Source organism: Maniola jurtina, chromosome 11, assembly GCF_905333055.1.
Source record: "Maniola jurtina chromosome 11, ilManJurt1.1, whole genome shotgun sequence".
Classification (NCBI taxonomy): domain Eukaryota; kingdom Metazoa; phylum Arthropoda; class Insecta; order Lepidoptera; family Nymphalidae; genus Maniola; species Maniola jurtina.
Genome location: NC_060039.1, coordinates 5,392,490 through 5,418,497, shown reverse-complemented (window position 1 = coordinate 5,418,497; position 26,008 = coordinate 5,392,490). Strand labels below are relative to the sequence as shown.

General features: G+C 35.0%; 2 protein-coding genes and 1 long non-coding RNA gene across 38 annotated transcripts in view; 1 reads left to right on the top strand and 2 right to left on the bottom strand.

The window, feature by feature from the left end:
- The window catches only part of LOC123869491 (mucin-19-like), a 52,775-nt gene extending 51,110 nt beyond the window's left edge, over positions 1–1,665 (bottom strand). For all 35 annotated transcript variants that reach the window (XM_045912415.1, XM_045912437.1, XM_045912426.1 and 32 more), the window contains exons 1-2: positions 1,575–1,665; positions 637–663 (exon numbers count right to left, since the gene is read on the bottom strand). In XM_045912415.1, coding sequence (XP_045768371.1) covers positions 637–663; positions 1,575–1,638 — 91 coding nt within the window. In that variant the 5' untranslated portion in view covers positions 1,639–1,665. The remainder of the gene's footprint in view (positions 1–636; positions 664–1,574) is intronic.
- Positions 1,666–2,187: 522 nt separating this feature from the next.
- LOC123869521 overlaps positions 2,188–26,008 on the top strand; it is a 28,845-nt gene continuing 5,024 nt past the window's right edge. The window contains exons 1-2 of one of the 2 annotated variants that reach the window (XR_006796911.1): positions 2,188–2,206; positions 12,678–12,685. This is a non-coding gene — a long non-coding RNA (uncharacterized LOC123869521). Of the gene's footprint in view, positions 2,207–8,994; positions 9,007–12,677; positions 12,686–26,008 lie in introns of those variants that run through there. The other variant, XR_006796910.1, reaches the window with a different exon arrangement.
- Positions 3,406–7,354, bottom strand: LOC123869508 (odorant receptor 67c-like). The gene is made up of 5 exons (XM_045912485.1): positions 6,374–7,354; positions 5,770–5,866; positions 5,415–5,519; positions 4,773–4,928; positions 3,406–3,534 (listed from the first exon to the last, which is right to left on the bottom strand). Exons 1-5 carry the CDS (start codon positions 7,174–7,176, stop codon positions 3,481–3,483), a joined length of 1,215 nt encoding a protein of 404 aa, XP_045768441.1. The 5' UTR covers positions 7,177–7,354; the 3' UTR covers positions 3,406–3,480.

Sequence of the window (26,008 nt, the reverse complement as noted above, 5' to 3'; positions counted from 1 at the left end):
AATTAATTTTATTTAATGACTATTAATTTATTTAATGATGATTTTATTTTAGTGCACTGTACAAATTGTTCAAACAATAGACTCACGACTGGCACCTAAAGTCGCAAGGTTTGATAGTTCTAATTTAAATTAGTTTTGTCTGTATTTCTCTTATTACATTAGTAAGAAAAAGATGAAAATACTCTAAAATTTAGATGCGCTCAGAATCAGTACCATTATCTGGTCCAAAATTTTAAGATGCTTTTTTTGCATTTTTTAAAGTGCTGATTCTTCTCGGCAGGAAAAGTATTCCAAGCTAGTTATCGAATTAATTGATGATTTGAGGCACTTGTAAAATCTTAATTTTTTATAAATCTATATCTATTTGCTTATGTCTAGTCTGTTAGGAGGCTTCGGCCGTGGCTTCCACTCGTGTTGGCAAACATTGTGGTCTGGTGCGATATCGTCGTAGAAATCGTCGATCAGACCGTAGAAGTCAGTCATAAAAAATAGATGATTAGGAGTAATAATTTTTGAACTGCTATTCCTTTTCCAAGTGGGCCTACCTCAATCTCAAACTACGTAGTCATCATAATATTATCCAGGTGAGGTCGCAGTAAGGGCTAATTTAAATAAATAAAATAAAATAAACCTTACCGAACGCTACAGCACTAGCTCTACTTCCTGTAAAAAATATAGGTAAATAGTATGCAAAGGCGACTGATAAATTATGTATTAATATAAAAAAGTAAGCAAGGCGTATGCCATACAACTTCAGAAATCTTTAATATTTTATTTCTCTGTACAATAGAGAATTTGCCGATTTTGATGAATGAGGTGTCAATCGATTCGTCATAAAGGCCCGGGTGACATAGGCTATATTTTTCTAAAAAAATTGACCTAACGGATGTTAGATCAAAAAATGTGGAGGTCTCCAAAAATTTTTTTTTGTTATTGTATCGAGTAGGATGTCAAATGAAAGAGGAGAAAATTTTGAGCCCATGAATATAAAATATGAACAATAACATTAAAATATACCAAGCGACAGAAAACAATTTTATCATATTATTTCAGCGTTTATTAACGCGATCGCAGTCGGGTTTTAGTTTTCAACTTTATCTTATTAATCCGGCGTGGATATAGATCACACACGTTTCCGAGTTTACATCTATGGTTTACACCCTGGGATGGATGTTTTAAGGTGGATAAAAGGAATAATCCTTTAGCTGTAATAATTTCAGTCACATACTGATCTTGATAATAAATAATTTATTACGTGATGTAAATACATAGATAGCCTCAATAGCTCAACGGTTAAGGAACGGACTGAATTCTGAAAGGTCGGCGGTTTTCTGAAATCCCACCCGTTGCACTATTGTCGTAACTACCCTTATCACAAGATTTACGCTTACTTGGAGGGGGAATGTAGGTCATTATTAAAGTAGCTAATATTATTTACAAAAATAATAATTCAAGGAACAACATGAATATGTAGAAAAAACCTGGTAGGTAACCAGCACTAACTGGAATTATATAAAATATTATAACTATAAAATAAAAAGACTAAATTCAAAATATATCATTTTTGTACTCACCGACATTTCTAGTTAGCACGGTAGGTGCTAGCAAGAAAAGTATTATTAGATGCTTTGTACCCATCTTCTTAGGGGTTCAATGGACTGATGAACTTGCACGGATTACCGAGGCTTATAAAGGGAAAAAGCGATTAAAAAATTTAATGATCTGTAAAAAAATCGTGAAAAAAATATAAAAGTAATTATGATGATTATTAGAAATTTATTATTTCCAATAAAAAGTGTCGTGATTTTCTAATAATAAAATTGATAAATTAATATTCTTATTGTCTTATAAATAGGACCTTTCGTAAATATAGATAAACTTTCAGTATCAAGAAATAAATTTATTCCTAAATAACTGGTTGGGTAGTCGTGGTTAGGATTGAGCGTCTTTATTTTTATAAGTCACATCATGGAATTAGTTTTCATGCGTGGGCCAATGCCCAGGCGCGGGTAAGAAGTTGTCAATAACTTCGTACAGTGTCATCCTTCATACAATATCGTAAAAGGCCTCTCTCCGTGACTTATTTCATACAATCGTAGTCGCAATTTCATTTGAATACTAAGCAACAAAAGTCCATGAAATTTTGCAGACATATTCTAGATACTAATATCTGTGCCTGTGGTGTTTTATATTTTTCTAAAAATATGTAGTTTTAAAATTACAGGGGCTCAAAGATTTGCATGTGAATTTTTAAGATCGCGTAACTTTGAAACCGAATATTTTAACGGAAATCTGGAAAACTACAGACATAGATATTAGTTCCTGGAACGTTTCTACAAAATTCCATTGATATAATTGGTTAGTATTCAAATGAGAGACGAACTACGTTTGTATGGAGCGAGTGACGGAGAGACCCCTCTTAATTTTAATTCTTTTAGCCATGCCCCGTCCGTTGAATCGATCCTTAGACGTCGATTCCTACGTTCTGTTCTATCTAAAAAATCCGTAAATTGCGAGTCGGACTGGCACACGAAGAGTTCCGTACCATAACTTTTTTACTTTATTTACTTCGCAATTGCCCTTATGGTTTGACTTCTAAAGTTCAGCAATAAAAAACACTCTATTTTACTCACACGAATTTATCTCTATTATTAGACGCCGAAAATTATAGGGAACAAACTCAGCTTTTTAAACATAAAACCGACTTCAAAAACCACAAATTTTTATTTCACAATTTTTAGTGGCCCCACTGTACTATAATATGCTATGCCAAGTTAAAACCCTACGGTTTACTAAGCTATTACACTGATCGCGAGCAATTTTCTCTTATCCATTGAGGAGTTCTGTTCTCCATCTCCGAATATATTCATCAGATGTTCACCAAATTTATATGGGACCACCTGCACACAGTATACCTACCCTTTCAAACAAAAAAAATCCAAATCGGTTCAGGGGTCTTTGAGTAATCGGGGAAAATACATTAAAAAAAAAAAAGATTCCTATGAATTGAGAACCTCCTCCTTTTTTGAAGTCGGTTAAAAATTGAAACGGCCGATGAAACAATATTCTCTCAATATGCCTACGAAGACTCGTAATATGAATGTAGACATCTTGGTTTTATGGCGTCGTCGGTGTGAAATCGCTTCAATAATATTGTTCGTTGTATTGAAGCTCCCTCGTTTTCACTTATTTGAAAGTGAAAATAACTGCATAACTAAACTAACTAACTAACTAATAAGCAAACTGTATTTTTTATCAGACTTTCATTTTTATCAGCGTTGAATCGTAGACAAAATGCATGGATAACTTACTTAATATAAATGTGTGTCTTCCTTTTAACTGTCATAACAACATAGGTACGAAATATTAGGCGCAAAATAAGTGTGAACGTGTGAATAAATAATTTTTAATTTTACTATAATTCATTTAGTTGCTGTATTTTTTGTGATATTTTATGGTAAAATCTAATTTCAATAATATTTATTGATAAATGGTGCGCAGTAAGTTGTATAATTGGTAGGATGTGCTGCAAATCTGAAAAGAATAAAAATTTTAGTTATTTTTCTTCGATTAGTTGAAATGGTTATTTAAAATATTTCTTTTTATTAACCCCCGACCCAAAAAGAGGGGTGTTTATAAGTTTGACGTGTGTATCTGTGTATCTGTCTGTGGCATCGTAGCGCCTAAACGAATGAACCGATTTTAATTTACTTTTTTTTGTTTGAAAGGTGGCTTGATCGAGAGTGTTCTTAGCTATAATCCAAAAAAATTGGTTCAGCCGTTTAAAAGTTATGAGCTATTTTCTAGTTTTCTTGTAGAAAAGAAGGTTAGATAACCGTTAGGTTCATAATATTCAAGTGTCCATTGACAAAATATGTCAAGCTGTCAAGATGGACGTTGCCTAGATATACATAATTATTTAATTGCAAATGATTTGTCGGGGGTGTTGAAAATTTTTAATTTACACTTGTTATTTACTAGATGATGCCCGCCTCTGCATCCGCGTGTATTAAGGCCTTTTGCAAATCCCGCGGAAAATGTTTGATCTCCATAGGTAGGTATAGATGATCACTAACAAAATGGCATCGCGCAAGTGGCCAGTTTTTTTTTTAAACGAGAACAAAAATATTTAATTCAAATAAAACTTAAGAGGGCTCTCTCCGTCACTCGTTTCATACAATCGTAGTTCCAATTTCATTTGAATATTAAGCAACCAAAGTCCATGAAATTTTGCAGACATATTCTAGAAACTAATATCTATGTCTGTGGTTTTCCAGATTTCTGTTAAAATATTCGGTTTCAAAGTTACCCAGTCTTAAAAATTTTCATACAAATCTTTGAACCCTTGTAATTTTAAAACTACATATTTTTAGAAAAATCTAAAATACCACAGACACAGATATTAGTTTCTAGAATATGTCTGCAAAATTTCATGGACTTTGGTTGCTTAATATTCAAATGATATTGGAACTACGATTGTATGAAACGAGTGACGGAGAAAGCCCTGTTAACGCCTAAAAAATAGGTAAGTCTTAATTCGACTATTTTTAAATATTTTTGCTTTTATTGTTCGGGCCGCTTCTAAAACTCTTATTACAAATCTTGTAAATAGATATTCATATCGCTGACGGAATGCAAGCTTGGTTTTTCAGTACCTTTTGTCAAAATCGGTTAAAAGGATGAGTTGTAAAAAACTAGCAGATAGACAGACACACGTTTGCATTGCACAGGATTTATTAACATAATATTATTTTAAACTTCAAATTACTCACGCTGCTATAACTGTTCATATTCATGACAATATAACCATTTCCAGTCAACTGGAATGGTTTCCGAGTTCTCACCATAAACATTAGCATCAACTTCTTCGCTTCAGGGCTGGCGTTTGGCCAGTCACTGAAGTATATTGCTTCTGTAAGATTTTTACTCTGTTGGACATAATGTTTTTATTACATTGTGTACCATATCTAAAATCCGGCATTCTGGTATCCGTTTTCCCCCTCCACTTATAATATAGGTTCCTTGGAATCAATAGTGGCATCTTCTAGGCAAACAAGCTCCATCTTAAGTTGCATCATTATTCTTGTCAGAAGGTCTGATTGCAGCCAAGCGCTAGTCTATAAATTAATGAAAACCTTATCAATAAACTTCTCTAGAAGTACGTATCAAAAAACTGCCGATATCTAACAGCGCTCGATTGGAATTCGAAATAAATCTATGGAGTACTCTTTAGGTCATTTCTAAAAATGAATCATAATTGAACATAATTTTAAAACTTTAACTTATTCTTAAAATTACATTTTTTCTTTTCGTTAAATAATGAATTAAACATTAAATAAATTGATAAAATAACTGTAGACTTTCTTTAAGTATTTAGCTAGATTACTTACTTACAGTAAGAGTTTTTTACTTACATGATCACTTAATACTTGTCCAAGAAGGCAATTATTAAATATTTCAATGACCAGCGACATAAACATAAGGAAGTAACGTATCCTTTTGTATGTAACGTCTATGACCTGTAAAAATATAATTTCCGTAATTATTTTACTAAGAAATAAATATTAGACTTCTATTAATCGAATCATAAAATTACAGCCTCAGATAAGCTTAAATCACCAAAAATAAACAAGTTACTGGTCATGAAAATAAATTATAATGGTACATACAAAAGATTATTTAAGTTACAAAAAAGCTTAAAGCAAAGTTAGATATTAAGATACAACAAGACCAATAACATTTTAAAATGAATAAATAAAATCATTTTACCGTGAACGTAAAAGCTGTTAAACAAATAAATATAGCTCCGAGGGAATAGTTGAGAAGCATTGCGTCACCTAAAACTTTGTCAAGTTTAGATGATATTCTGAAAAGTTAACGATTACTGTTATTACTACTGCACAGTGAAACTTTCCGTAAAAACCGGCCAAGTGCGAGTCAGACTCGCGCACCGAGGGTTCCGTACTCGGGTAATTTTTCCAACATTTTTACGATAAATCTATTGTGCATAAAAATAAATAAAAAATTGTTGTAAAATGTACAGATAAAGCCCTTTCATACGATGCCCCACTTGATATTGTTGTCTTATTTTGAAAATTGAAACATATTTTAATAATTTTTTTAACGATGTAACCACAAATTCACGGGTTTTGCATTTATTCCTTTACTTGTGCTATAAGACCTACCTACCTGCCAAATTTCATGATTCTAGGTCAACGAGAAGTAACCTATAGGTTTCTTGACGGACACGACGGACGGACGGACGGACAGACAGATAGACAGACAAACAGACAACAAAGTGATCCTATAAGGGTTCCGTTTTTCCTTTTGAGGTACGGAAACCTAATTACTATAATAATAAGCAACTACTCACTTGTATAAGAAGTCATGTTTCACTATAATGACTTTTAATTTTCTGACAACAGTCCGGTGAATCGCACTGACATTATGCCCTTTTCGCATTTTTTCAACGTCGTGAGGACTCAGAATTTCCTCTAAGCAATTCCCGAGTATTTTTAACTCCATACAAATAAATCCCACATAAGATACGTGCATTACATCAGCGATTGTAAATACAGCTATAACTATAGCTGTCATGAAACTTTCCCAAATATATGCAGCAGCGTACCATTTTACTTTATCAAAAGGGTACCATGCATCATAAGGATATAAGTATTCACCAGATACACCGTGTACTTTGTTTTTATACACCATGAGTAGGTACGGAAAAGAGTCGACTGTTAAAGCTAAGGGCATAGTGTAGTAAACCAAAAAACGATTGATCACCATCACCAACCATTTGTAGGTCTTGATAATTTTCTGGTGTTCTTTAGATTTGGTTGCTACCATATTCCAGAAATCATCTTGAAAGTGATAGAATATCTGCTCATAAAATTCTTTATATGCGTTAATTCTTGTGTATTTTATATAAGCCATTACAATCACACCCAGATTGGGAGCGACATTGATTATTTCGATCCAATCCTTGCTGCCTTCAATAAAAAGTGTTAGAAAAAGCTGCATGATTGTGCAAAGAATTAGCACGCAAATTATGTAATAACCAATCATTTGAAATTTCGTTCTACCAATAAAAGGGCAAAGGAATATTTTGGAAGCAATCGACTGCAAAAAAGCCAATTCAAGTGAGATTTCATTTTTCAGTATGTTATTAGACATGCTGCCGTTCTGAGGTACACGAAATGAATGATCAATTGCTAGGCGCCTGTTTAATAAAAGCTTCGCATTAAAGTCTACGTTGATTTAACTTGCTCTGTAATTTACCTGTGGGCTTGAATGTGGGTTTATTAGTGGTTCTGACTTCTAGATAATAATGGACATAAAATACGAGCTTTTTATCTTTTCTTATTTTCTTTTATATTAAGTTTTTTTGCGCAACCGATCAACCTGTCTGTCCAGCGCATTATATTATTCTTGGCACTTTATAGTAATGCGTAAGTGTCGCTCCCCAAACGTCATGTGTTGCGGTCTTTGTAGCGGTCGCAAAGCTCAAAGTGTATCTTAAGAGTACTCTCCCAGTCAAGAAGATGTTTTAACAACGCAAATCGTACATTATTTTTAAAACTAATATTTTTGAATATGATTTATTTACGCACGAAGATGCTTCAGGCCTAAAATAGTGATATTTCAAGAGTCATAATTTTCAAAAGAAATATCATTTTATTATATTAATTTATTGGTGTCGGGCATAATCGAATAAGAAAAATCGATAGCTGGCTTAGTTTTAGATCTGGAACAATATATTTTAACTGTATAATCTGCGTATGAAGTGTAACCTTAATAAGATTCTATTTTTTTTTTAAATTCCTGTGTTTTATGCATTTAAATCTTCATGTAAGTATGTTCTATTTATAACTAGTTACTTCTATAATAATATCATGTAGAAACAAAGGTCATCCACCTTCCCGGCACGATGTCTACTGCAATTTATTACTGTAATGCTGGCAATCTGTCGCTTTGCCGGCGTCATAGCTTACGAGCGATATAAGCGATTATGCTTTGTAATAGCGATTTCGCCTTGTTTATTGTTATTTTGGGTTTTATATGAACGTTTGGTTTAAGTTCAGCAATAAACGAAAGTGAATTGTGGCTAAGATGAATAAAAATGTACCAAGTCATGGAAACAGGAACTTGTTTCATCTTTTATTGTTTAACAATTTTTTCTGAATCTCAGCGGAGGCAGGAATAGTAAACTGTATACTAGTAGGTATAGTAATTACTAGTAGGAGTTAATAGAAATAATTCACTGGTGTTTACACAAACATAGATCCATGCCTCTCTATTTCTTCATTCTCATAACCATACGAGTAGGTGTCCGATAGAATGGTATATGTAACAATCTCAGAGAGATCACATTTTTTTGACGTGACAACGTCTTATAATTCGATAGAGCCGGCTGCACGCACGAAAAAACATGACTCATGCGGCGTTACCTCGCTCTGAGGCGTTCCATGTAAGGCTTGAAGTGCAAGCGAGAGCGCGGAACGAGCGACACAGAAGCACAATCGGCCTTTGTTGTCACGTTCAACTATCGTCAGTAAACCGACTTTACAGACAACCAGTTTTTAAGTTTTTTGCGTTGCCATCTCAACTTGTCGCGCACTATAGGTATCTAAAGTGAAGACTTAAAACGACATTAAAAACTACAACACTTTGGTCACATTTGTAGAGCGCTATCTCTTCTATTCTTGTGCGTTTTGTATCTTGTTCAAAATTCGTCCTTTTATGCGCCATGAACTTAACATGAAAGTAATGTTCTATGGTAGGTATAAAATATTATAATGGCACTGTATAGCTGGTATACAATTCCACAAATTTTCCAAAATATATTCATATTGGCTGAAATTACAACGCGTAACCCATACGATGAGGGTACGGCGTGCTTTATTAAAGTTTAAAGGTCCCACCCATTATTCATGAGGTCTCGCTTGATTCTCCACACGAGATAGTTGCAATAAATTGGGACGACTTTATTGGCTATTAAAATAAGTAATGAAAATGTTTCGTGCACTGTACCGTTTCATTTTGTAGCACGTTTGCGGTTGTGGCTGAAATATCGATAAAAGAAAAAGAAATCTTGCTTTATTATTATGGTATATTCGACATAAAAAGTATGGCTCAACTCAACTTTGCTATCTTAGCTACATATCTAATATATTTTATGTAACGCTGAAACGTGACGTATGAAAGTGTGTCTGTGTATCTGCTAGCATTCACGGCCCATCCGTTTGATAGTTTGTAACCCGGGAATGGACATAATCGTAAACTACTATTTCAACCCGAAAAATACAAGAGTTTTCTGGTCCATCCGTTTAACTGATTTTGACGTAGTTTGTTACAGAGATAGTTTGTATCCCGTGAATGGACATACTCGTAAACTACTATTTCAACCCGAAAAACACAAGAGTTTTCTTGGGATTTTTAAACACCTAAATCCACGCGGACAAAGTCGTGGACATCATCTACTTTCGAATAACGATAGTTTGCATTTTTTTAAAAGAACACTGGATAATTTACAAACTGATTCCACGCAGACGAAGTCACGGACATCGGCTGGTACTTAAAATTTCCCTTCCATTTTATTTTTAAACATTTATACAATAGAGAGAGCCGGCGAGGGCCAGGCCTTCGTTATTTTATAAAAGCTGTAAGTTTATCTGCGTATTGTCCCCAACACAGGCAGGAATGATCAGCGACTATGAAGTTTGGATCATGGTGGCATTGGGAGATAACTGGTAAAATAGGTGTAAAAAATCTTACGTTAAAGTATAAAGTGTAATTTTTTATATTTTCTTCGAAATAGTATTAGAAATCACGTCATGCATTGTAAGACGCTTAGAGTCGTGGCAACCTCCTGCCAAACACCCTTAAAAAGTTTAATGGTGTTTGGCAGGCTGGCTACCTGTTATTTCCCAAAGCCACCATGATCCAAACGTCACAGTCGCTGTTTGTTTTCCTTGTGTTGGGAACAATACACAGAGAAACTTTCAGCTTTTATAAAATAACGAAGGTTTGGCACGCGCTGGCTCTTAGTCCACAAGTGAAGTGGTACTACAGTCAGTCGTTGTAGAGTAACAGCTCTTAGGAGCTTTAGCAAACGATAAGTAGTTCCTTGCACTAATTAAAGCAGACACTGAAATAAATGAGCATTTCGTAAGCAACGCAGCCTCTGCTTTCGAGGAGAAGACTGAAGCTCTGAAGATACATTTCTGTTAAAGTACTGGACCACTGGGTCCAAAAATATATCAATACAATCTTACGAGGTATACAAATTCAATTTTTTTTCTTTTCTTGATTTGTTATTGTAGTCCAGACTATAATAATATTATAAATACGAAAGTCTATCTGTCGTCTGACTGTTTCATAGCGCAACCATCGACGCGATCTGGATGAAAGACACAGCTAATCTAATCTAATAGCTTGCGAGCTAGAAAAAGATATGAATTGACATCCCGGATAGTTAAAGAATTCCCACAGGATATAAAAAATCCCTACACACACTAACGAAATCACATGAAAAGGTTTACAATAAATAATATAGTATAACAAATATTTTAACTGACTACAAAATGAAATATATTATATTATTTTATCGGGATGTTGAATTGCAATTGCTTACACGTGAGATCTAATAGTGAATTTTAATGTCAAATATAAAACATCGCATCCATCTTTTGAAACTAGTAGTATATAATTGTCTTATTACGACGTTTAACGAAACAAGGCGATAGATTCTAGCAAACTCCAAAGTCATCTCATAGTTTACTTAAAACTACCCACTCTGAGCATGTTGAAATGGTCAAATCAACCAACCAACTATGTCTACTTTTAGACGTGTTACTTGTAGCATTCAGGTACTACTGAGTAATACTTTTGTAGTAAACAACGTCGCAAATTAGATTCCGTTCCTCTTTGTGTTCCAGAATTAGTTGGGAATAATAATATGTAAAGTCGCTCACTGCGACTGGGTGTTTTTTTTTAATTTTCACTTTTTAATTTTGTTCTTTTTCTTTTTTTTATTTACACTTTTTTTTATATTAGATCTATCTTAAATAAGGATATTTTTGGTGATTGCTAGACCGTACCTTAGTATTTTTATCGAGAGGCAAGAACATTTTTTTGAATGGTTCTTTTGACAAAATAAATAAGGTATATTTGCAGTCAATTTAGATATATAGTAAAACATATTATTTATTATACCTATATAAATATATTATGTGTATAGTCATACTCAGTATTTAATAAGGAATTGTTCTTCAAAAGATATTATTATAATAATATTATTAATGCTACGAAGTGCTACGAAAACTACTAACGTACCATAATATTGAATTTTGCAGAATGTCGTCGCAAATTATTGCCGGCAAAAGTCATAATCTAGACTCTAGAGCATAGTACTTCTCTTCTGAAGGTTATGATCCCTTTCATTAATCACATAATGGTAGAGGTTTTCTGAGCCGTGATACCTAGGTAGCCGTAAATAATAATTACGGTATTGGTATAATTTACAATTGAATCCAAAGATATTCCACTTAATTAAGGACTCAGTTAAGCTGAGCTATTCATTCGTAATCCGTTGACTTCGAGGTATGCAGTGAATCCCGTATTTCCATCAAATTAAACAGCACCTTTGCCAACTATTTATAAAGATTGTCGGGGGTGCTATTCAAGATGTGAAATTTGACGTATGAGACCTCCAAGCGACCCGAATGAAACGTTTTTTCCTGCTATTGTGTGGCACTGAGTGAACATGTCTGCCTCATAACCTTTCAACTTATTATTCTTTGAGACGTCCTCATTTTATGGGTTTCGAATCGCCACAGAGTTGTTAATACCACATTGTATCAACAACAATGAAATGAAATATACTCAATTGTCCATAAACACAAAAAATAAAATAAAAGTAAAACATTAAACCACAGAAATTGAAGAACGATTGGCAGCCTTATCGCTTTCTGCTTTAAAAATAAAAAATAAATAGTTTCTGCTTTTAAAACACTTGCTTTGACTCCGAAGGAAAACATCGTGCGGTACCTATCATACACATACCTGATAGTTCTTCATAATGTTCTCAAAGATGTATAAAGCCTACCGATCCACACTTGGCCAGCGTGGTAGACTAGCCAAACCCTTCTCATTCTTAGAGGAGAACTGTGATAAATAGTGATCTAGGGATGGGTAGATGATGATGAAGATGATGAAAAACAATTTCCTTTGTAGCCTCTCCTTATAAATCCAACTACGTTCTTGATCTGGAACCCATCACACCGTGTGAATAAAGAATACTTACATATAAAAGGCTCAAACGCGACTCGCGTCTTATATTCCCAATCTATTTAGATTTCTCATGATACATTGGATATGCCTCCATCTTCCCGTTCACGGAAGGAAAGATGGCAATGGGAGGCCAGGATACACTGGCCGTGTAGAGGACAATCAGGATCGCGCACGATCGCATTTATAAAGATTCGGAACGCATTCACTGAATGAATACAATTTGAAGACGAATGCGTTTTTGTATTTGCAATTTCAATGAGCATTTGCACGCCTGATTCGATCTAAATGCATGCAATATTTCGTGCGAATGAGTTTTTATGGGATTTATTTTATTGTTCAAATTATATTTATTATCTTTAAAACATTTTATTTATGTCATTGAGTTTGGATAGTTAATTTATTAAACTGGTTTGGGTTGTTTTAATTTTTTCTTATGAAAACCACTTAAAACGGGTCCGTCACTCGCTTCATACAAACGTAGTTCCTATTTCATTTGAATATTAAGCAACCAAAGTCCATGAAATTTTGCAGACATATTCTAGAAACTAATGTGTGGATATAGGTTTTTACAAAATCCTGTGGATTTTCTGTGAAAAAAGTAGTATTTGTGTTAATTCAGGGTATAATCTATCTCCACTCCAAATTTCAGCCAAATCCGTCTTGTAGTTTTAGCGTGAAAAAGTAACAAATATACACACATACTCACATACACACAAACTTTTGCCCTTATAATATTAGTATGAAGTGTGATATACACAACAATACTCGTGAGGACATAGATGTTAAATATCGATACATATTATTATTTTAGCTTTCAGTTGTTCCTACAAAACAAATTAAATAAATACATTACATACGAAATAACATTTCAATATATTCAAAGTCGAACCCCACAACAAATAGACAAAGGGAATCGTAAAGTACAAAAGCCATGCCTACATTAGCATCAAGTGGATGACATGCTCCCATAGGATTAGTGCCATATTAGCATGCGTCAAAGACTTCCAAGCGGCATGCGGAGTGCTCTCATGCGATTTACCTCCGAACAATACGCCAAATTATAAGTAATCGCTACTTCTGAGAGCATCTTGACCTATTTCGATATTAAATTTAAATAGGGCTTTGTGGAGATTCAGCCCTTGCGAAACATTGATAATGTATTCACAATACACCTACCTACGGTACTTCCTACGTACTGTTACATAAATGATAAAATTGATTTTGTATATATAATTATTATATGTTCACATATAAATAAAAGTGAAGAAAAGAATAAAATTCAATAAGAAAGAGGATTTTGTGAAATTCCGACGGGATATTTGAGAAACCTTAAAACGTAGTCGAATGAAAAACCTAATTTATTATTTTTAACCTAAGTTTTTGATTTTTGCAGAGTCAAATATCTACTTCAAAAGTATTTTTTTTTTTCAATTAGATATCCAAATGTTTGTTTTACTTCTGTAGACAAAAAAAAAACTACATTAAAATCGGTTCATTAGTTTAGGAGCTACGATGCCACAGACAGATACACAGATACACACGTCAAACTTATAACACCCCTCTTTTTGGGTCGGGGGTTAATAAAGAAGTTGTCTTGGTAACTTCTTTGAAGTTTACCTGAGATCGATAGATAGTTAGTGAAAGTTTACTTTTACGAAGTCTCTTTAATTTTTTACCATGATTGACGTTTCTGTGAAATAAATAGGGTAATTGTACAGGGCAGTAATAATATCATCCGATTTATTTATTGACATCAGAAGCAGAAGTCTTGCTTATCACATTATACTTTTTTCTTTCTACTCTATAAATGCTTATTTACAAAGATATATTTGATGGTGTTTTCACACCGATATAAATACCTACCTACACTGATACCTAAAGATAATAATAATAGAAAAAATGCTAGTTATTATTTTCATGAATAGTTACTAATGAAACAATAATGATTTATGGTTATTTTTCTACTTTATTTTGTTATATTTTCTTGCTTTATAACAACTAAAAAGAACAAAGGCAACGCTTATAAAGCTAGGATTAACTAAAAGCGAGGGACCAACTCAATAAAGAAACTATTCGTGGTATGCCGTCAAAAAGCAATATAATAATTAATTGTTACAGCCACTATCCGACGGTCAGAGCGGGCAGAATTTATGGTGGAATTATTATTGAAACGCTACGTGGAGGGACAAATTGTGCGGTTTCCATAGACGACCGCGTGCCTCACTGTGTTTATTACTATGTATAGAGCTACTGGTTTTCATTTTATTTTCTTATATAAACTATCTGAGTAAAATGGTGGATTTATTTTATGTACGAGTAATATTTGTGTTCGCTCAGAGAAAAATTTTCCTATTGTCATATTTGAGCTCATATCATGAACACATTTTAGTTTTTTTTTGTGATGAGCTCTCTCTACACTAATGAGTCCTTGGAAAGAAACACGGAGAGGGGTCTCTCCGTCACTCGCTTCATACAAACGTAGTTCCAATTTCATTTGAATATTAAGCAACCAAAGTCCATGTTTTGCAGATATATTCTAGAAACTAATATCTATGTCTGTGGTTTTCCAGATTTCTGTTAAAAAATTCGGTTTCAAAGTTACGCGGTCTTAAAAATTTTCATACAAATCTTTGAGCCCCTGTAATTTTAAAACTACATATTTTTAGAAAAATCTAAAACACCACAGACACAGATATTAGTTTCTAGAATATGTCTACAAAATTTCAAGGACTTTGTTTGCTTAATATTCAAATGAAATTGGAACTACGATTGTATGAAGCGAGTGACGGAGAGAGCCCTGTTAATTTTCACTAGCACAGTAAGCAATATCATCATCGTCGCATCATCCCTAATGTCACCAAAGCATATCATCGAATGTGGTAAACAACTCACAAGCCAACTCGACGCCGCTTCTCGATCGCCGTGCTTACACCATGTTTCCGCCACAAAGGTTTTTTTCATCTACTATCCCGGGTTTCTTTTAAGTAGAGACCGCCAATAAGATTTTTTCATCTACTATCCCGGGTTTCTTTTAAGTAGAGACCGCCAATAAGATTTTTTCATCTACTATCCCGGGTTTCTTTTAAGTAGAGACCGCCAATAAGATTTTTTAATCTACTATCCCGTGTTTCTTTTAAGTAGAGACCGCCAATAAGATTTTTTCATCTACTATCCCGGGTTTCTTTTAAGTAGAGACCGCCAATAAGATTTTTTCATCTACTATCGCGGGGTTTTTCACATGAGACTATTGGTGCAGCGTCGCACCAGATTACTCTAGTCAGCCGAGCTAACTCCAGAATCCAAGCAGGCCACTCGAGTCAGGGAGGACATCAGAAAGTGTTGCTGGGGAGCTAATGTAGGCTTCTTGTTGAGTGGATACACCCCTGCTTTTAAGCAGTACTTGTACTGGTGTTCACTCTCCATGTAGAGGGCTGTCGGTGATACCTAGAATGAAGAGATGTTTGTTTAGTGAAATGTGTCTTGCGACGGCACTACGTTCCGGCTATTTCATAGGCAATTATTTTGAATATTAATAAAAAATAAATATAAAAAAGGAATAAGTATGCGATTTGCAACTTTTTTCTTTTAATTAAACCCAGTAATTTTTAAGTAGGTAAATAATAAATGAAAAAAAAAAACTTTAGCAGACTCTATAAATGAAAGTATGTGTCTACTACGTAAATATGCAGAACCAATACGAGACAATCCCCGTTACCTATAACAACGTTACACCCTAATCAATGCTCGACAGAACAATAAACCGTGTGGTCATCCTTCAAATTCGGGATGAAATTCAATAAATGTGGGGGGCGACTATCCGACAAGGAACTTTTGAATCGCCGTCAGCGGTCCCCGTCAAATTGAGGGGGTACCCTTTTGTCCACTAAATTGCCTTATTTCGTATTTCTATTAAGAACTTCTGGAACTATCAGATGGATAATTGCGTCTTTGTATTCTTCGGTTATCCTTTGAAGCATAATCTGAATTTGTTTTCCATTTGATATCAAAACAATTTCTCCTTTGATATTTAGCTATGCTATTAGTTATAAATTGAAAAAAAAAATATAGAAATATCAGATCCTAGTGCTGGCAGAGTGAACTAAGTTTCTACCTACTTAGTCCTAATGTTGCAAAATCATGTTAGGAATTAGGATACAAGAGATTATGAGTCCATTGTTGGCGATATTTTTAAATATTTGGAAAAATTCATATATGTATTTATTCTTATAATAGCAAAAGTATGAGTAGAAAATGTACAGCCCTATCGGTTATTTAAAAAAATAGCTCTTACATTCTCAAAAACTCAGTTGTAATTATTTTTTTAAATATTATTGTATAGCTGTAACCCGCGACTTCATCCACATAGCCTTAACACTCAAGAATCATTAATTATAGGTCAGTGAAATAATTTTTAATATCGAATCATTCGTTGCAGAGATTACTCTTTATAAAGGTATACAAACTCACAAACTAATAAAATTTCAACTATTCACTTCTCGGTTCACATTTTGATTAGCAACTACAGTATTATTATGTTTAATATTACGTGCCTATACTTTACTTATATTAGTTATAAGTGTAAATTAAAAATTTATACTTAACATCCCTGACAAGTGAGAGTTACAGTAACTAGAAAAGAGTTGATAACTTTCAAACGGCTGAACCGATTTTCTTGGATTATAGCTAAGAACACTCTCGATCAAGCCACCTTTCAAACAAAAAAAAAACTAAATTAAAATCGGTTCATTATTTTAGGAGCTACGATGCCACAGACAGATACACAGATATACACGTCAAACTCATAACACCCCTCTTTTTGGGTTGGGGGATAACAAAACGCAATCAGTGAACAATATTATGCTTTTCGGCCGTATTCATGCCGAGTCACGCTAATCCATCTCGCTCGGATTTCCCCGAGGACCTGCAACATCGAGATATCTAATTACAATAAACCGATGAAGCCAATAATACACCAACGTTTCCTATTTTACATAATACTGGATTGTTTATTTATCTTAAACTAGCCAATGCCCGCGACTTCGACCGCGTGGATTTAGGTTTTTCGAAATCCTGTGGGAATTTTTTGATTTTCCAGAATAAATCCCGGAAAATCAAAGAGTTCCCACGGGATTTCGAAGAAGAGAGTTCGAGAAAGAGTAGCCTATATGCTAATCCAGGATATTATCTATCTCCGTTCCAAATTTTAACCAAATCCGTCAAGTAGTTTTTGCGTGAAAGAGTAACAAACACACACACATACACACTTTCGCCTTTATAATATTAGTGTGATAGTGTGATAGTGTGATTAGTGTGATAGCTTTTGCCCATGACTTCGTCCGTGTGAATTTAGTTTTTTATACTATTTTCCCTGCGAACTCTTTGTTTTCACTTGATAAAAACTGGCATGTCGTTTGTCTGCTTGTGAAATTTACTTCAAAATCGGTTCAACATTTGTCGACGAAAAGTTAGACAAGAATAAAAGAGGTGTTTTTGAGGAACTTCATTTAGAATTATTTGTAAATATCTATCAAATATCTTAGTTCACACGGGGTCATTATAAATTTTGAAGTTTTTGTAGAGATTGTTTTGATATACAGTCTACTTAATTATACTAAAAAAATGGAACTGCATGCTCAATATTCTTCTGCTTTCTTGTTTCAGGTCATGCAAACTGGAGAAGACACTAGAAATAGAAGCCTCGATAGCTCAACGGTTGAGAAGCGGACTGAATTTCGAAAGGTTGGCGGTTCAAACCCCACCCGTTGCACTATTGTCGTACCCACTCCTGGTACAAGCTGTACGCTTAATTGGAGGGGAAAGGGGAGTATTAGTCATGATTAGCATGGCTAATATTCTTTATAAAAAAAATATCTGCTGAAACCAGGTGGGCGGAAGACTGCAACGTGAGGAAATCCGTGTAAGAGACATTATGTCCAGCAATGGATGTCGATCTGTTGACGACAATAATGGCATGAAAACTGTGGAGCAATCTTGGAGCAGTGTTCCTTCAAAACTACGATATGAGAATATTCTTATGTAGTCTAAACTGCCTGTTTACGCGTTATTTGAAATAAAACCTAACAAGTGTAAATTAAAAATTTATAACACCCTCGACAAGTGAAGGTTACAGTAACTAGAAAAGAGCTGATAACTTTCCAACGGCTGAACCGATTTTCTTGGATTATAGCTAAGAACACTCTCGATCAAACCACCTTTCAAACAAAAAAAAACTAAATTAAAATCGGTTCATTAGTTTAGGAGCTACGATGCCACAGACAGATACACAGATACACACGTCAAACTTATAACACCCCTCTTTTTTGGTCGGGGGTTAATAAAATAACTTAGACGGTAGCTAAAATAATCTATAAAAATTGTAATCACACTTCACACTAATATTATAAAGGCGAAAGGTTTGTGTATGTATGTGTGTGTGTTTGTTACTCTTTCGCGCAAAACGGATTTGGCTGAAATTCAGAGTGGTAATAGATTAAACCCTAGATTAACACATAGTCTATTTTTTGTACCGGTAAATCAAAGAGCTCATGCGGGATTTTGAAAAACCTAAATCCACGCGCACGAAGTCGCGGGCATCAGCTAGTAGTAAATATACGAGGTAGTTCTGTGTGCATTTTCACTTTCATTAAATAGCTTTCAAACAATTCTACCCAATCACACGGCTGAGTACCGAAAATGGGCAACTCATTAATTAGTGTAACTATTCAAAATGTGAATTTTAATTGGGTTCCTGTTAACAGGTAACTCTCCTTAATTAGAGGGCCTGTGGCTATTGACTCGTCATAGCGATTGTTGCTGACCATACGCTACACACTGTTGTATGAAATGTACAACAATGTAACTTTACTTCGGTGGATTAGTTAAATAAAATTGAAGCTCCTATAGGCAACTCACTTTGTACCAATGAATACACCTAGCAATAAACTGTTCAAAATAAACAATAAATAGACATAGAAACAAGTATTTTTGTTTTAAAACTACCTATATAATATTATAATAAGAATAAGAAATTCAGATAAAAGAAACAAGGTCAAAATAATATGCAAAAGTTCAAAGCTCTCATCTCATTAATCTCTTCTATTATATTATAAGAAAATTAGGTGCATATTATTTTAAAAGATTAGATTATCTATATGGCGTCGAGTTTGATAAAAATCAAATACACCTTTTACCGACTTGAATTTCTAATCTTGGGACCCCAGTGTGCGGCAATGGTAACCAAGCACCAGAAAGTGCAGTGATGGTAGGTCCCACTAGGTAGTCAAAAGATATTAAATGAATCACAGCAAATCGCTAGACACAAGCGGAAAAAGGTCATGGAGTGTGCAAAGTCCTTTGATTGACCTTTGCCCAAGTGATCAATTCCGAAAAAGCTGCATCAATTATTTTTACAATATCAGTTATTGTGATTTATAGTATTTTTGCTGCAACATGGCAAATAGGTAGGTATATAACGACTTTTACACAACATTGGCGAAGTGCATTGTGCTTGTGCACTACTAAAAGCCATTAAATACAAAATAAAAAGAAGAAAGTATAGCGACAGAGTGTCTGCCAATCAGATGTGATTTCGATTGGCACAATGTAGCTGTCAACCTATCACGGTAAGGCCTCAAAGGCGTCCATTCGTTGACATGATGGTGACGATGTTGACAAACTCTACTTTTGTAACAAAAATGTTGATTATTTATTCTTTCTGAACGTATGTATCAGGACAATGGACAGTAGAATGAACATCGTCTCACGAGGTGGGACGGGGATGCTATTGTTACTCTCGGGATTTGAATCTGTATAATCTGAAGGGTCTTCACATTCACCGGACATCACACTCGTCACTAATGAACGAGGGATCTCTATAAAAACGCCAGATACTTACCTATTTTTATTCAAACATATTTTTTAATCGACACGTTTTTTTGGACGAACAAGCAGGTTCAAAATATATACAAGGTTTTAGGTGTGTCCGAATAACTTAAAACAGGCTCCAACTATTTATTAAGGAACGTATTAAAACACATAACAGTATAAGTAGGTATCTGTAGATTAAAAAAAATCGTCTTTACTATATGATGTATAGTATGAATTACCTATATAGATACTGCTAGGTATATACTGCACGTTTTACGTCTTTCTAAAGTATTTATGTAGATAAATGTATAGATTACGCCTGTGTTTAATACGAGAATGGTAAAAACCTCACGATTTTATCATATTTCTTACATAACGCGAACACGCATGCAATATCTCTGCGCCGATTGTAAACAATAGCGCATTAATATAGATAAAGAACGGAGTCGCTTTATATCTCTTGTATCCTGTAAAATTCCGCCCCATAACATTATGTTGATGGCCGCAATAACGCCTGAAATATTCACAAAAATATAACAAACGGTTTTGATGTATAGCGGATACCCGTGCCGAATTGACCGTGTCTTTTTTATCACTGATAGGTGTATGCTTGATCTTACATTTTTTTATAGTAGATACGTAGATGGGTACCGGTAGGTTTCGGGGCCGCGACTGAATTGACGTGGGCACGACCTTAGCGCACGACAGACACAACGAAAATGTATGGCGGGTGTTTGTCTTGTTGCGTCAGTCGCGACTCGCGACGCGACTGCGGCGCGGCTCAGTCGTTTCAGCCGCGATCCACGGAAGTATACCTTAATAGGACGTGATTCAAACTTCAAGCTATTAAGTTGGAAATAGGGCTATTAGCACGAAAGTATATTCAGTATCACATTGCTAAACCTATTGCATTTCAGCGAATAGTGAATGTCAGCCAATCAAAGATGACTGCGATTGTCGTACTGTAAGATATTTACTACGGCGTTAGGCCTACTGTATACAATACATATTTATTCTATTCTATGCTAAGTATGATAAGTTATTTACCACCATTAGTGTCTTAGAAAAAACCTAGTAGATACTAGAAGTACATACCTACCTATTGGTTACACTAAACCGTTGAGGCTGTAGTTTTGTAGATATCTACAGTAGGTACCTATATTCTTAAATAGGTAAGTAAAGTACAAAATCTTACAATTCACTAAACATAAGACCTAACAGTGTAGTTATTTTGAAACAAGTCCTTTGAGTAAGTTAATTAAAAGGAAATACAGATGGCTTAAAAACGGAGAACAGTTCCTTTGATGATATAAAGCTCTTTGTTGGAGTTCCTATTAAAACTTCAGTACAGCTGCAAGCAATTCCGCAGCATATACTATAACTAATGGAACACAAAGACTTTTCTGATTACATTGCACCCATTTCATATTATAATACCTTCTGTGTGTTTAGTATAAGATTTTACGTCACACAAACGTTGATAGAATTCGAGCGTCGAAAAACTTTTTTTTTTTTTAATAAAAATAGCCAGAATACGAGCAGGCAGGTCACCTGATGTCAAGTGATGACCGCAGCCTATGAACATTTGCAGCACCAGAAGAACCGCCAATGTGATGCCGGCCTTTCAGGAATTTGTTGGTGCACCCTTTGAATAACTCCATGTTGTAATCTGGCGCGAACACCGCCAAAGAGTTCCACAGTTTGCATGTGCGTAGAAAAAGGGCTCGATTGTCAGATTTCACACACCTTTGAGAACATTACGGACAATTGTGAGGCATGCAGGTTTCCTCATGATGGTTTCCTTCTCCCTTAAAGCAAGTGATATTTTATTGCTTAAAATTAAAAAACAACCCAAAGTACCCGGGATCGAACCCCCCGACCTTGCGAAAAGCAGGCGGACGTCTTAATCACTAGACTATCACAGCTCTATTACTTCAGTATAGTAAGGTAATCTCTATTGAGTATGAGAAGGATAAAAATGTTCAGAAGAAACTTTTAAAGCGAGTAAACGTCGACGCAGCAGGAAAAGGGGAAATGTGGATGCGAATTGTGAAATAAATTACACAAGGTGCAAATGTACCCGTGCATTACTGCAGACGCCGGGACAAACGACGTGATATTGCGTTGATACAGAGTACATCGATACAATACTTAGATTGTAGTCTATTTGTAGATACAGTAAGAGAGGTGCTGTAAACTAGAGGTTGTGACGTCCCGCAAAACGGTCGCAACCTATTCCGTAAAAACCTGCATCAATCAATTACAATCGCAATTGTTGTTATTGGCTAAATTTAAACTATTCTTGTTCCAACGATGTAATGTAGCCAATAGGGAGCTGGCGTCAACCAATCAGAGGTGATTGCGATCGTGACGTAGCTGTCATTCTACGGCCATCGAGCTACTACTGATGAAAAAGATGACCATTGACCAGTGTCCAGCTGCAGATTGGTGCTGTAATTATAGTGATTACGTCATGATAGCTGCATCTGTGGTATAGTGACAGTTTTACTTAACCATAATTAGCATCACTGTATCACAGAGGTAGATTATGTTCAAATTCAGTTTCAAATTCAAAATATTTTAGTCAATGAGACTTTTACAAGTTCTTTTGAATCGTCAAAAGCACCTACCATATTTTCTGTTTCCCAAATACTTACGCTTATAGAGGGAGAAAACAAGAGCGGGGGTCTTGCTCTTTAACATAATAAAATATTATGATGCAACTCGTATGGTTAAGAGTATGTAAGATATCAAAATTTATTTGTTTTTGTTTTCAGCTTCAAGTACAGAAGAATCACTAAACAAAGGCGTTTAAATAAATAGCGATTCCTTTTACGATGCAATAAAGTGCAATCCAGGTCGCACAACACTGAAGCTTAAAATTCAATAAACTCTTTCTCCCTCTTTCGATGGCGTAAACAGGTCTCTCTCTCTCTATCTCTCTCTCACTCTCTTTTATAGTCAAAGGGCCCCGTAGTTATTTTACTCGGGTCACCAAGTGAGCCTGATGATACTGTAACAAGAGTAAAAGAAATACAAACATTACAATATCTTGTTTTCTGAGTGGCTAGGGCGATTTATTAACGCCTGTTCTATGAGTTCGACATCTCTGTGGTCTATACTCAATGGCTAGAACACGCTATGTCTAAAGACAATAGTGTCTTTACAGTGTGCTCGACTGGAAGGAACGATCAAAGGTTCTTTTATATTATATTGCAAAGTTTTCTCATCAATTGATACAATTTCTGTTTTACATTGGTTTACTTTGTGCCTTTGATGTTAAAAAATACATCGCAATAAAAAAATTCTACCTGTAAGTCGTGTTTTTGAGGTTGAACACCTGAAAGTTAAGCGTTTTCCATCTTTATCATCACCTAATATTTAGTATGATTGCAGTCAAGCGCATAACTATTTAGGTAACAAGTGTAAATTAAAAATTTATAACACCCCCGACAAGTGAAGGTTACAGTAACTAGAAAAGAGCTGATAACTTTCAAACGGCTGAACTGATTTTCTTGGATTATAGCTAAGAACACTCTCGATCAAGCCACCTTTCAAACAAAAAAAAAACTAAATTAAAATCTGTTCATTACTTTTGGAGCTAGATGCCACAGACAGATACACAGATAGACAAATACACACGTCAAACTTATAAGTTTATAACACTCCTCTTTTTGGGTCGGGGGTTAAAAAAGATAGTAGGTACAGAGCACGGCATTAAAAAGTCGGTTCTTTATACTTGTCATCTAAGAAGAGCTCCGCCATACTTTCAATCCTTTATTTTTCTTCATCGTCGTTTCAACCAATAGGTATATCGACAGTTGTGGCATTCCTTGCATGATGAAAAAAATAAATTCAGATACAAGTTAGCCCTTGACTGCCATTTCACCTGGTGGTAAGTGATGATGTAGTCTAAGATGGAAGCGGGCTAACCTGGAAGGCTGGCAGTTTTTTTATTAAAACCCATACCCCTTTGGATTCTACACGGCATCGTACTTGAACGCTAAATCGCTTGGCGGCATGGCTTTGCCGGTAGGGTGGTAACTAGCCACGGCTTAGCCTTCCACCAGATAAGACCAGAGATTTAGAAATTATAAAATTCATAAACCCCTGCCGGGAATCGAACCCGGGACCTCCCATTAATAAGACCACAGCACTTACCCCTGCGATCCAGCAAAGATTGTACAAATACAGAGCCTTGATAGCTCAACGGTTGAGGAGCGGACTGAATTCCGTACGGTCGGCGCGGTCCAAACCCCACCCACTAGGCACTAGGCACTATTGTCGTACCCACTCCTGGCACAAGCTTTACGCTTTATTGGAGGGGAAAGGGGAGTATTATTCATGATTAGCAGCATGGCTAATATTCTTTATTAAAAAAAAATGTACCACAAGACGACGTTGCGCTGCTTGTGTCCAGCAGCTCCCAGCGAGTCGATTTAAATTGTCCATCCACCCAGTGAGGACTTTTCGAACGCTGCATTTCACCCTTGCTTCAAAGAAACTTTTCAAATTATACGTGGCAGGAAACACAGACGCCGGAATAGTGAAAGAGATAATGTGTTCGAATGCGAAACAAATTGCACCAGGTGCAAATGTAGCGAAGTGATTTACTGCAGCGCTGCGTCAAATGACTCCAAATTGTTCCGATACAGCGAAGATGTAGACTGAAAGCTTTGATATAGGAAATTCAAGATATTAAACTAAATAAACCGGTCAAGTGCGAGTCGGGCCTCGCTATTTTAGGGTTCCGTACAAAATTACGAATATCATATTTTGGGTGTCACACTAATATTATAAAGGCGAAAGTTTGTATGTGTGTGTATGTTTGTTACTCCTTCACGCAAAAACTACTGAACGGATTTAGCTGAAATTTGGAATGGAGGTAGATACTATCCTGGATTAGAACATAGGCTACTTTTTATCCTGGAAAATCAAAGAGTTTCCACGGGATTTTGGAATACTTAAATCCACGCGGACGAATTCGCGGGCATAAGCTAGTATAAAATATTTCTTTTCCGAGCTAGAACATCGCAATAAACCTGAAAAAAAATCCGAAAAATGGGACTGTTCCATTTCCTTATTTTTAAGATAAAAAATAAATAAAAATGAACTACTTAAAAAATAAACTAAAATGTGTGTTTTAAGCAACTAAATATCACTTGTTTTAACGGTGAAGGAAATGATCGTCAGGAAACCTGTATTCCTGTTCTCCATAATATTCTCAAAGGTGTGTGAAGGATGCATTCCATTCCCAATCCACATTGGGAAACACTAACTGTATATCTTGAGTTTTAGATTTCAATGACTAGTGTTTTTGTAGAGGAGTCTGCGCGATACTTTTCTATATATCGTTTTCATGTTCGAAACGTTTGTAAATGATCAAAACCTTTTTCTTCTTGACGGTCCTTTTTAACCCCCGACCCAAAAAGAGAGGTGTTATATGTTTGATGTGTGTATCTGTGTATCTGTCTGTGGCATCGTATCATAGTTTTTTTTGTTTGAAAGGTGGCTTGATCGAGACTGTTCTTAACTATAATCCAAGAAAATCGGTTCAGCCGTTTGAAAGTTATCAGCTCTTTTCTAGTTACTGTAACCTTCACTTGTAAGGGGTGTTATAAATTTTTAATTTACACTTGTAACAAATGATATTGTGGCTTTATATGTATTTAATAGAATTTCTATAATCTTAAAATATTATTTTTATTCTTAACTAAAATCCATTTTGATTTAGTGTAAATTTGAGTCTGGCACTAGTTACAGTTGGTATTTAAGTAGTAATTTTGTGTTCAGGATTGTTTAAGTATTATAATATCTTAACGTTTCAATAGCTAATCCTGGAGGATTG